This window comes from Hyla sarda, chromosome 3 (assembly GCF_029499605.1).
Source record: "Hyla sarda isolate aHylSar1 chromosome 3, aHylSar1.hap1, whole genome shotgun sequence".
Lineage (NCBI taxonomy): Eukaryota > Metazoa > Chordata > Amphibia > Anura > Hylidae > Hyla > Hyla sarda.
Window position 1 is genome coordinate 300,016,050 of NC_079191.1, and position 13,614 is coordinate 300,029,663.

A 13,614-nucleotide genomic window follows, 5' to 3' on the forward strand; every position below is an offset into this window, starting at 1 on the left:
CATATAAACACATATTAACAGAGTACAGCTTTTGAGCCAGCTCCATATTGCCCCAGGGCATATTGAATACATGGTAAAGCGCATGCAGTTTTGTTGTGTGGTAGCTGGTGGTGTGACACACTGCCAATTTGTCTGAACCCATCCTAAGCACTAGCTTACCTGAGATGATTCTAATTCAGATTTCAACTGGCTGTTTCTTGCACTATGTAAACAAATAGACAATAAAGCTTCAAACAGTTTCCCAGCTCCAGATGACCAGTCCTGAGCATAATTTTTCCAAGTCGACAACAAATGATCTTTAGAATCAGCAAGACGTGACTGATGATACATAGTCACAGAATCTGGGCTGGTGATTAAAGTTTCCTCTCTTACACGGGATGCCATACCAGAGTTTTCTTCCATACCAAGAGTTTCTGAATGTGGCGACTTAAGTGTGACAGCACTAAAATCTTCAAAACTGTGAAAGTTTTTGATCATCATATGAACAAGCTTATAACACAAATCAAATCCGCCAATTTTGTGAAATTGCTTCTGGAACATCGAACATTTCAAGTAAAGCCAGGAACACATAGCCCAAATGTCTGCTGTCTGCTGTATTTGTTGTGGTGAAGGCAAGAATAAGCTTTCAGCATTCAGCTTTGGTAAAATGTTTAGTGGTTCACTCGCAGTGCTGTCATACCCAGATGTGTCTTCTGATTCATTGACCAATTCTAGGTCTGACTCAGCATCTTTGCTCACACTCAAAAAGGCCAAACAGAGAAAGAGATTTATCGTGCTTATCTTCTGATCGATATCCTTTCTTTTCTTTGGACAGGTATCTCTCAGTACACCATAGAATTTACTCAAACTCTGTGAAACATTTATGTATTCATCAGGCTTTAACGGTTGAACAAAAAATTCAGAAGCAAGTGTATTAGGATCATTTTCACTAATGTCTGTAGTAGGTGCTAAAAGGTCTGTTTGCTGGTCTCCAAAGCAAATAAGGGTCTGAAATACTTTTAAACAAAAATCCCTCAAAGGATCTAAATAGATAAGTTCAGTAACTTGATTTAATCCATTTGAGTTTAAGAAAGATTCTCGAACTGCCCTGAGGAGAAAAAAAATGTATATTCTGTTATTTCCTTAATTTCAAGTAATACGCTAACATATTGTCTATGCCAACTTCATCACTGAGATGCATTGACTAGTGCCTTGAAGATTAGCCCCTAGACTTTTTATTTCCCCTATCATTCCCCCCCCCCCCCTTAATAAAAGTTTTTCCCCTCCCTGTGTATTAGAACACTCACTGTGCCAGGTTCTCCCCTACTCACATCATGTGATCCACTGGAAGGGGTGTTCCCTGGCAGGCGAAACATCATTTGAAGCCTTGCCACCCTCACTGTTCTACACTGTGCTCGGTCTTGGGAGCATGCATAGAACAGGGATCCAATCCCAGCATGCTTCCTTTGCATCTCCACTCTTTTTTGCTCTGCACAAGCAACACAGAGAGGAGGGAGATTCATTAAAGGCAAAAGTTAATACTGCTCAATGTTTCTGTTGTCAGGCACAAGTCAGGCTTTAACCCCTTAAGGACCAGAGCATTGTTTGCAAATCTGACCACTGTCACTTGAAGCATTAACAACTCTGGGATGCTTTTACTTTCCATTCTGATTCGGAGACCGTTTTTCCGTGACACATTCTACTTTATGTTAGTGATAAATTTGTGTCAATACCTGCATCATTTCTTTATATTTGCATCATGAAGTTGACCTGTTTTTACTTTTGGAAGACATCAGAGGGCTTCAAAGTTCAGCAACAATTTTCCAATTTTTAAAAATCTGAATTTTTTATGGACCAGTTCAGTTTTGAAGTAGATTTGAAGGGTCTTCATATTAGAAATCGTCCACAAATTACCCCATTATAAAGACTGCACCCCTCAAAGTATTCAAAATGACATTCAGTAAGTGTGTTAACCCTTTAGGTGTTTCAAAGGAATAGCAGCAAAATGAAGGAGAAATTCAAAATCAGTTTTTGAATTTTTACAAGGGGTAATAGGAGAAAAAGCCCCCCAAAATTTGTAACCCAATTCTCTCGAGTAAGGAAATACCTTATATGTGTATGTCAAGTGTTCGGCGGGCGCAGTAGAGGACTCAGAAGGGAAGGAGCAACAATGGGATTTTGAAGAGGGGATTTTGAAGAGTGAATTTTGCTAAAATGGTTTTTCAAGGGGCATGTCGCATTTAGGAAGACCCTATGGTGCCTGAACAGCAAAAAAATTCCCAACATGGCATACCATTTTGGAAACTACACCCCTCAAGGAACTTAACAAGGGGTACAGGGAGCCTTAACACCTCACAGGTGTTTGATGACTTTTTGTTAAAGTTGGATGTGTAAATGAAATTTTTTTCACAAAAATGCTGTTTTTTCCACAAATTTTACATTTTTAAAAGGGATAATAGGAGAAAATAACCCCCAAAATGTGTAACCCCATTTCTTCTGAGAATGAAAATACCCCATATTTGGATGTAAAGTGCTCTGCTTGCGCACTACAATGCTCAGAAGGGGCGGCGCGCCATTGAGCTTTTGGAAAGAGAATTTGTTTGGAATGATCGTCAGGGGCCATGTGCGTTTACAAAGTCCCCCGTGGTGCCAGAACAGTGGACCCCCCCCCCCCCCCCAAAGAATTTAATAAGGGGTGCAGTGAGTGTTTACACCCCACTGGCGTTTGTCAGACCTTTGAACAGTGGGCTGTGCAAATGAAAATTTTTATTTATTTTCACGGACCACTGTTCCAAAAATCTGTCTGACACCTGTGGGGAGTAAATGCTCACTGTACCCCTTATTACATTAAATGAGGGGTGTAGTTTGCAAAATGGGGTCACATGTGGGGGGAGTCCACTGTAAACACACGTGGTCATTAATTCCGGACAAATTCTCTCTAAAAGACCAATGGCGCTCCCTCTCTTCTGAGCATTGTAGTTCGCCCACAGAGCACTTTACATCCACATATGGGGATAAAAATTTTGGGGTGCTTTTTTTTTTCCTTTTTTCCCTTGTGAAAATGATTTCTTTTTTCTCATTTTTCCCATCCAACTTTCATGAAAATTCTTCTTACACCTGTGGGTTGTTAGGGCTCACTATACCCCCCTTATTACATTCCGTGAGGGGTGTAGCTTCCAAAATGGGGTCACGTGTATTTTTTTTTGCTTTTATGTCAGAACCGCTGTAAAATCAGGCACCCCTGTGCAAATCACCAATTTGCAGAGCATTTTACGTCCACATATAGGGTATTTCCGCACGCCAGAGAAATTGCATTTACCAGCATGTTAGTGTAAAAAACTTTAAAAAAAATTATACTAACATGCTGGTGTAGCCCCCAACTTTTCCTACTCATAAGGTGTAAAAGGAGAAGAAGCCACCCAAAATTTGTAGTACAATTTATCCCGAGTACGGAAATACCCCAAATGTAGCCCTAAATAGTTTCCTTGAAATAAAACAGGGCCCAACCGAGCCTGTCTGTGATACGGAGTCCAGCACATCAGGGGCTTCCATCCTTGGTTTCCCGACTTCAGCGGAGCGGTGAGTGGTGCAGAAGCACAAAAAAAAAACGCATCTAACATTATCTAATAACATCTGTGCCTCTCTCTGTGGATTACAATATCGGTGCAGAGGCACCAGAATTAAATATAACAGTATCTCATTCCTATCTCTGTAAATATAACATCTTTGTATATACGTTACAATAAACTGTCCACAAACCCGCAATGGACTATATACAAATGAAGATTGGGTGACTGTTATATGGATTTTATACTTTTATATTTCTGCATTTATTACATAGTTTTAACTTCTAGTAGATCCATAGCAAGGCCCTGCTTGGACTACTTATATTAAATTGGAAATAAATGTAATATATATTCTTATCAATATACTACTAGTCTTTCATACAAATATACACTAATATACAAATAAATACCTTGAGGTCTGCATCCATTTATTTTTAATGATGACAGATGGGTTGCTGGTCGAGACACGACCGCTAGCAGATACTGAGAACTCCGGCCTCTCACTGCGACTGCTGCTGCCATGAGCAACTAGTTTGCTGCTACCTCTGCCTGCGCATGATGAATTTAGGCCTCTGCCGCTCCTCTGCACGTCCTGGAACTTCTCTGCCTGACATACTTATACACCAGCTGAGCGTGTATACAGTCATGGCAGTAAATGTTGGCACCCCAGAAATTTTTCAAGAAAATGAAGTATTTCTCACAGAAAAGGATTGCAGTAACAATGTTTTGCTATACACGTTTATTCCCTTTGAGTGCATGGGATATAAACCAAAAAAGGGAGGAAAAAAAGCAAATTGGACATAATGTCACGTCAAACTCCAACATTGGGCTGGACAAAATTAGCACCCTTAACTTCATATTTGGATGCACACCCTTTGGAGAAAATAACTGAAATCATTTGATTCCTATAACCATTAATAAGCTTCTTACACCTCTCAGCCGGTATGTTGGACCACTCTTCCTTTGCAAACTGCTCCAGGTCCCTCTTATTGGAAGGGCGCCTTTTCTCAACAGCAATTTTAAGATCTCTCCACAGGGGTTCAATGGGATTTAGATCTGGACTCATTGCTGGCCACTTCAGAACTCTCCATTGCTTTGTTGCCATCCATTTCTGGGTGCTTTTTCGACGTATGTTTGGGGTCACTGTCCTGCTGGAAGACCCAAGATCTCGGACGCAAACCCAGCTTTCTGACACTGGGCTGTACAGTGCGACCCAAAATCCATTGGTAATCCTCAGATTTCATGATGCCTTGCACACATTCAAGGCACCCAGTGCCAGAGGTAGCAAAACAACCCCAAAACATCATTGAACCTAAACCATATTTCACTGTAGGTACTGTGTTCTTTTCTTTGTAGGCCTCATTCCAATTTCGGTAAACATTGGAATGATGTGCTTTACCAAAAAGCTCTATCTTGGTCTAATCTGTCCACAAGACGTTTCGCCAGACGGATTTTGGCTTACTCAAGTTCATTTTATCAAAATGTAGTCTTGCTTTTTTATGTCTGTCAACAGTGGGGTCCTCCTGGGAATGCCACCATAGTGTTTCATTTTATTTAAATGTCGACAGATAATTTGCGCTGACACTGATGCTTCCTGAGCCTGCAGGACGGCTTGAATATCTTTAGCATTTGTTTGGGGCTGCTTGTCCACCATCCAAATAATCATGCATTAACACCTTTCATAAATGTTTCTCTTCCATCCAAGCCCAGGGAGATTAGCTACAGTGCCATGGGTTGCAAACTTTTTGATGATGTTGCACACTGTAGACAAAGGCAAATCTAGATCTCTGGAGATGGACTTGTAACCTTGATATTTTTCCACAATTTTGGTTCTCAAGTCCTCAGACAGTTCTCTTCTCTTTTTTCTGTTGTCCATGTTTAGTGTGGCGCACACAGACACACAATGTAAGGACTAAGTGAACTTCTCTCCTTTTTATCTGCTTTCAGGTGTGCTTTTTATATTGCCCATATCTGTTACTTTCCCCAGGTGTGTTTAACCCCTTAACGACGAAGGACGTATATTTACATCCTCCGCCGGCTCCCGCGATATGCCGCGGTGAAATCACGGCATCCCGAACAGCTTACAGGACACCGGGAGGCCCCTTACCTGCCTCCTCGTGTCCGATCAGCGAATGAATGCTCCGTGCCTGAGATTCAGGCAGGAGCAGTAAAGCGGCGATAACACTGATCACAGGCGTGTTAATACACGCCAGTGATCTGTGTAAAAGATCAGTGTGTGCAGTGTTACAGATCCATATGAGAGCTATAACATTGCAAAAAAAAAAAAAAGTTAAAAAAAAAGCGTTAAAGATAATTTAACCCCTTCCCTAATAAAAGTTTGAATAACCCCCCTTTTCCATTAAAAAAATTAAACAGTGTAAATAAAAATAAACATATGTGGTATCGCCGCGTGTGTAAATGTCCGAACTATAAAAATATATTGTTAATTAGGACATTTTTAAACATATACATTTTCCTGCATGTAGTTATGATTTTTTCTAGAAGTACGACAAAATGAAACCTATATAAGTAGGGTACAATTTTAACCGTATGGACCTACAGAATAATGATAAGGTGTCATTTTTACCGAAATATGCACTGGGTAGAAATGGAAGCCCCCGAAAGTTACAAAATGGTGTTTTTTCTTCGATTTTGTTGCACAATTAATTTTTTTCCCATTTCGCCGTGGATTTTTGGGTAAAATGACTAATATCACTGCAAAGTAGAATTGGTGACGCAAAAAATAAGCCATAATATGGATATTTTGGTGAAAAATTTTAAGGGTTATGAGGAAAAAACAAAAATGCAAAAACTGAAAAACCCTGCATCCTTAAGGGGTTAAAGGAGCATCACATGCTTTAAACAATCTTATTTATCCACAATTTTGAAAGTGTGCCAAAAATTTGGCCCAGACCATTTTTTAGTTTGGTGTGACATTATGTCCAAATAGCTTTTTTTCCCTCCTTTTTTAGTTTAGTTCCAATACACACGAAAGTATGTATTGCCAAACATTTGTTACTACAATCCTTTTCTGTGAGAAATACTTCATTTTCTTGAATAATGTTAGTGGTTACATATAGTTACATAGTTCATAAGGTTGAAAAAAGACCATCAAGTTCAACCTATATCCCTAATGAGTCCCTACTGAGTTGATCCAAAAAAAATTCCTTCTCGACTCAAAATATGGCAGTCAGAATAAATCCCTGGATCAACGTTCTGTCCCTATAAATCTAGTATACATAATCAGCAATGTCATTACTCTACAAAAATGCGTCCAGACTCGTTTTTAACTCTTTTACAGAGTTCCCCATGACCACCTCCTCCGGGAGAGAATTCCACAGGCTCACTGCTCTTACAGTAAATAACCCCCGTCTGTGCTGGTGTAGGAACCTTCTTTCCTCTAAACGTAGAGTATGCCCCCTTGTATGGGTGTGAATAGATCATGGGAGAGATCTCTGTATGGTCCCCTGATATATCTATACATAGTTATTAGGTCGCCCCTAAGCCTTCTTTTTTCTAAACTAAATAACCCTAATTCTGATACTCCTTTTGTGTACTGTAGTCCTCCCATTCACCGTATTACTCTGGTTGCCCGTCTTTGAACCCTCTCCAGCTCCCCTATATCTTTCTTGTACACTGGTGCCCAGTACTGTACACAGTATTCCATGTGTTGTCTGACTAGTGATTTGTACAGCGGTAGAATTATTTCCTTGTCGTGTGCATTTATGCCCCTATTGATGCACCCCATGATTTTATTTGCCTTAGCATCAGCTGCCCGACACTGGTCACTACAGCTAAATTTACTGTTAACTAAAAATCCCAAGTCCTTTTCCATGTCAGTCATCCCTAGTGTGCTCCCATTTAATACATAATCCCAGCCTGGATTAACTAAGACTATTAACTAAGACTCCTAAGTCATTTTCCACATCAGACGTCCCAAGAGTGCTCCGATTTAATATATAATCCGAGCCCGGATTTTTCTTCCCCATGTGCATTACCTTACATTTATCAGTGTTGGACCTCATCTGCCACTTCCCAGCCCAAACCTCCAACCTATCCAGATCCATTTGTAAGTGCACAGTCCTCTATAGCATTTACCGCTTTACAAAGTTTAGTAGCATCTGCAAAGCTTTCTACTTTACTAGTCAACTCCTCTACAAGGTCATTAATGAATATATTAACTAGAACAGGACCCAATACTGACCCCAGTGGTACCCCACTAGCAACAGTCACCCAATCAGAATAAGTACCACTAATAACCAACCTCTGTTTCCTATCACTGTGCCAGTTACTTACCCACTTACATTCTCCCCCAGCCCCATCCTTCTCATTTTATGCACCAATCTTTTATGTGGCACCGTGTGAAATGCTTTGTGAATAATCCAGATAAACAACATTCAGCGATTGCCCCTGGTCCAGTCTGGAGTTCATCTCCTCATAAAAGCTGATCAGGTTAGTTTGACAGGACCGATCCCTCATAAATCTATGCTGATATGGAGTCATACTCCAAAATCGCATCTCTTCGAAAACCATCAAAACAATTTACATACAACAGAGGTTAAAATTAACAGGTCTATAATTCCCGAGGTCACCTTTTGACCAGTTTTTAAATATTGGCACCACATTTGCCATGCACCAGTCTTGGGGAACAGTCCCTGTCACTATAGAGTCCCTGAATATTAAAAATAGGGGTCTGTCTATTACATTACTTAATGCCTATAAAAACACAGGGGTGAATGCCATCTGGACCTGGCAATTTGTCTATTTCGATTTTTTGTAGGCAGCACTGTACTTCTTCCTAGGTTAGACAGGTGACCTGTACTGTGGAGTTTACCTTATCTCGCTTTATTTCACCTGGTATTTCATTTTCCTCTGTGAATACAGTGGAGAAGAATTTGTTTACATAGATTTGCTTTTTCCTGGTCCCAGTCTATAATTTCTTAATCATCATTTTGTAAAGGGCCTACCCTTGCATTTCTGACATTTTTGCCATTTATATAGTTAAGTAACATTTTAGAGTTCGTTTTACTCTCTTTGGCAATGAGTCTGTCTATTTTTGCGGTTTTAATCAGTTTTTTTTTTTACATATTTTAAATTTTTCTCAATAGCTTTTTAATGCTTCTTCACTGCCGTCCTGTTTTAGTAGTTTAAATGCTTTATTTTTGTTATTTATTGCCCCCTTACCATTTTTATTCATTCATATTGGATTTCTTTTATTCCTGACCCTTTTATTCCCATAAGGTATATACATCTGCCAAGGGGTGCCAACATTTACGGCCATGACTAGGTTACACTTAAGAGAGGAGGACAATATGCTCCACAACGCTTACAACTGTATTAGGCTACAAAAGCAAGTGTGTAGCTTTGGCTGGCCTTTCAGAGTAACTGGCCCAAATTAGTTTAAAAGGAAAAAAAGTCTTACACCACCTGTTGTCGGGCATATTGATAATGTAATGATAATTATAGAATTCATAGATCATGGCTCTGAAGCCCGAATTTTCCTGTTTTCTGTCAGGTCTGGTTTGAATGCTGATTTCACCTTTTGCCCTTTGTTCCAAGGTAGATAGATAATAAAACTTATTTACCAGCAGAATAGTAACAATGGAAATCCTAATCTAGATGTACAAAACCCAATATGAGATAGGACAAGATTAGTTTAACCTCTTAAGGACCCATGACGTACGCGTATGTCTTAAGTCCGCTCCGCGTGGTCCCGCGTCATAGTGGGTCGGGCCCGGCCTCTAACAACGGCCAGGACCCATGGCTAATAGCGCGGCAGCTTTGGATGTGGCGTTCAAAGTTGCATGCCACTTCTAAAGTGAAACCATGCCGGTTAGCTCAGGTAGCTGTTCGGGATCGCCGCAGCGAAATCGCGGCATCCCAAAAAGCTTACATGACAGCCGGTGGATCCCTACCTGCCTCCTCGCTGTCTGATCGCCGAATGACTGCTCAGTGCCTGAGATCCAGGCATGAGCAGTCAAGCGGCAGAATCATCGATCAGTGGTTTCTTATGAGAAATCACTGATCAATGTAAAAGATCAGTGTGTACAGTGTTATAGCCCCCTATGGGAGCTATAACATTGCAAAAAAAAAAAAGTGAAAAAAAAAAAGTGAATAAAATGAGATTTTTTAACATTTACCGTAAAATCTCTTTCTCAAAGGATCCATTGGGGGACACCGACCGTGGTGTATCTTGCTGTCTCTAGAAGGTGTGACACTATGGTAATAAAAAAGTCAGCTCCTCCCAGCAGGATATACCCGCCTTCAGGCTCTGAGCTAGTCAGTTTAAGTTTCAGAGCAAAAGGAGGAGACCAATAGGTCAAGGAAAACCCAAAAACTGTCCGAGAACCAGAAGGAAAAACACAACTGAACACACCCTCGGACAGAGAACCAAAGAGAAACCCAAAAGGGCAGGAGCTGTGTCCCCCAATGGATCCTTCGAGAAAGATTTTCCGGTAAGTGTTAAAAAATCTCTTTTTCTCTATCTGCTCCATTGGGGGAACACAGACCGTGGGACGTACCAAAGCCGTCCCTTGGGTGGGCAGATAAGTAATCAGGCAGACGGCCGATCCACTGCCGCCTGCAACACTTTACGCCCCAGTCTAGCATCGGCCGATGCGAAAGTATGGACTCTGTAAAACCTCAAGAAAGCATGCAAAGACGACCAGGTAGCCGCCTTGCAAATCTGCGAGGCCGAAGCTCTATTCTGGAGAGCCCAGGATGCCACAACAGATTGAGTGGAATGAGCCACAACCCTGAAAGGAGGAATCTTCCCCAACCCTGAAAGGAGGAATCTTCCCCTTGCAGCTATAGGCTTCCGAAATGTCGGACCGAATCCACCTAGAAATGGTGGCCTTGGAAGCAGGTTGTCCCATGCGACGACCTTCCGTAAGGACAAAAAAGTTATCACACTGACGAAACGAGGACATGATGGAGAGATAAGCCCGAACAGCCCGGACTACATCCAGCTTGTGTAGCGAGTGCTCCTTAGGATGAGAGGGAGCAGAACAAAAGGACGGGAGGACAATGTCCTCATTGAGATAAAAGGCCGAGACCACCTTGGGCAAAAAGGAAGGACCTGGCCGGAAAACGACCTTGTCCTGATGGATCACCAGAAACGGAGAACTGCAGGAAAGAGCTGCCAATTCAGACACCCTCCGGATGGAGGTGATAGCCACAAGAAACGCCACTTTCGAAGAAAGGAGGCGGAGAGACACCTCTCTAAGGGGCTCAAAGGGTGCTCCCTGGAGGGCACTCTGAACCAAATTTAAGTCCCAAGGGGGGAGAAGGAGACCGATAAGGAGGATCAGCGTGCGCCACTCCTTGCAGGAAAGTCCGGACATGAGAATTAGAAGCCAGGGGCCGCTGGAAAAGAAAAGCAAGGCCGAAACCTGACCTTTAAGGGAACTGAGAGACAATCCCAGTTCCAGCCCCGACTGTAAAAAGGAGAGAAGACAGGGAACTGAGAAGGTCACCGGGGAGAAGTCCTGAGCTTCACACCAACGAAAATCAGACCGCCAAGTACGGTGGTAAATTCTTAGGCTTACGAGCCTTGAGCATGGTGTGAATGAGAACACGCGGGCCCTCAAAACCGCGGTCTCAACCGCCACGCCTGTAAATTGGGGTGGCAAAGATGACCCTGAGAGAGTAGATCCGGGTGAATCGGAAGGCGCAGAGGAGCGTCGTCCAAGGGGCCTGACTACGTCGGCGTACCACGACCTTCGGGGCCAATCTGGAGCTACCAGAATGGCGGGAACGACCTCTGCCTTGAGCTTCCTCAGTACCCTGGAAAGGAGCAGAAGAGGAGGGAACAGATAAGGCAGGGTGAACTCCGTCCAAGGAATCACAAGGGCGTCCACGGCCAAGGCCTGAGGGTCCCGGGACTTGGACAGAAACGGAAGAATTTTTTCGATTGTGCCGAGACGCGAAGAGGTCCACGTCCTGAACGCCCCAGAGGTCGTGAAGACCTCCGGATGAAGAGACCACTCGCCGGGGTCGGGAGAGGAGCGACTGAGGAAGTCCGCTTCCCAGTTGAGCACTCCTGGAATCACCGAAATGGCCGGAACCTGGCTCTCCGCCCAGGAAAGAATTTTGGTCACCTCGGCCATGGCTGCCGAACTGCGGGTGCCGCCCTGTCGATTTATTTACGCCACGGCCGTGGAGTTGTCTGACAGAACGCGGACTGGACAGGACTGAAGACGGGGCTCCCAATGAAGAAGACAAAGAAGAATCGCCCGTAATTCCAATATGTTTACCGGAAGAAGGGTCTCCTGGGGAGACCAGAGACTCTGAACCGTCCAATCCCTGAACACGCCGCCCCAGCCTGACAGGCTGGCATCCGTTGTAACCACCTGCCAATGAAGAGGAAGGAAGGACCGCCCCTGGATAAGAAGGGGCGAGCAGAGCCACCAGAGCAGAGACTGATGGACCCTGGGAGGGAGAATAATCTGACGATCGAGGGACAGAGGCGACCTGTTCCATCGAGAGAGAATCGCCAGTTGGAGAGGGCGGTAATGGAACTGAGCAAAGGGCACGGCCTGCATAGCTGCCACCATCCGACCCAGGACTTCCATACAAGTGCGGATGGAGACTGATACCTGAGTCGGCAAGGAGCGGACCCCCTCCCGGAGCGCCAGACATTTGGGGAGGGAGGCAAATTCGAATCTGTAACCATTGGACACCACGTCCCTGACCCAAGAGTCCTGAATGTGTGAGGTCCAGATGTCTCGGAAAAACAAATGACGACCTCCCACCCGCAAAGAAACCGCGGGTGGAGGCCTTCATGCAGAAGTGGGTTTGCGGTTGCCCGATTTGGGCGCAAAACGGCCAGAGCGGTTGGAGTCCGACTTCCAAGACGGGCGTGCCCGAAACGAGGGAGCCTTCTTGTACCATGAGGGTGCCTGCCCGGACCGTTTGTTGGAGCCAGAGGTCCGAACAGACAAAAGAAAAAGACTTCCTTTGGGGAGTAGGGCGAGCCTTATTTTGAGGTAACAATTACCTCCCGTTTCCTCGGAGATAATCTCATCAAGGCATTTGCCAAAAAGACGGCCACCCGTAAAGGGAAGCTCAGTGAGAGACCTTTTGGAAGTGGCATCCGCATTCCAGGCTTTAAGCCACAGAGCGGCGGAGGGCTGCTAGGTGACCCACAGCAAAGGCAGAACAACAGGCTGCCTGCATGGAAGCTGCGCACAGAAAGTCCCCAGCCTTAGCGCAACAAAGAGCCAGAGCAGATAGATCCTCTGAGGGGGGATCCCGCTAAAATATCCTGATGGAGCTGTTGACACCACTCCGACAAGGCCTTGGACACCCATGTTGAGACGAAGATCGGAAGAGGAGAAGAGCCAGCTGCTGCAGTAGTGAACTTCGCTAAAGATTCTACCTTTTTGTCCGTGGGATCCTTGAAGGCAGCGGCATCTGCCAGAGGCAGCTTATTCGCCTTTGAGATCCGGGAGATTGGTGGGTCCACAGAGGGAGGGGAAGCCACCTTAGCGACAAAGTCCTTGTCAAATGGATAACGTTCTTGAATTGTCTTGTTTCCATGCGGATTCCAGAATGTCGTCAAGTCGGCTTAGTACGATGAAAGGATACTCCCGGATTAACTTCTAAGTTCCTGGGTCCTCCAAGTGAAAGGTGTCTCTTATGGCTGTCACCAATTAGTCTACCATAGCAATTGAGTCCGAGCGGTCCTCTGGGTCAGATGCCGGTTCGGAAGCCTCGTCCACTAGTTCACAAGGGAAATGTGAATAAGTAGAGGCAGTCCTGGAAGGGAGCGATCCAGACCGGATACGCGGCTCTGACGTGGCAGAGCGGCGACTCCAAGTACGTCCTCTGGAGGAGCGACGTTTGTACCCAGAGGATAGGGGGGCGAGACCCGCGACAGGAACGCCCACGGCTATCCTTAGACTCAATGGAAGAGTCAGACAAGGCACCGCTAGCACGCTTGTGAGAGCTTGAAGTATGAGGAGACGACGAGCGGGCCCTCTCAGAGGTCCTGCACAGGGATGACCCCTTCAAAGCGGACACCATTTCGCGGGAGGCCTCAGCCACCGAACGGGCGACCTGGGTCAAG

General features: G+C 44.4%; 1 protein-coding gene across 4 annotated transcripts in view; it reads right to left on the minus strand.

Moving 5' to 3' along the window:
• LYST (lysosomal trafficking regulator) overlaps positions 1 to 13,614 on the minus strand; it is a 1,083,863-nt gene that overhangs the window by 899,120 nt on the left and 171,129 nt on the right. For all 4 annotated transcript variants that reach the window (XM_056566940.1, XM_056566939.1, XM_056566938.1 and 1 more), the window contains exon 5: positions 160 to 1,087. In XM_056566940.1, coding sequence (XP_056422915.1) covers positions 160 to 1,087 — 928 coding nt within the window. The remainder of the gene's footprint in view (positions 1 to 159; positions 1,088 to 13,614) is intronic.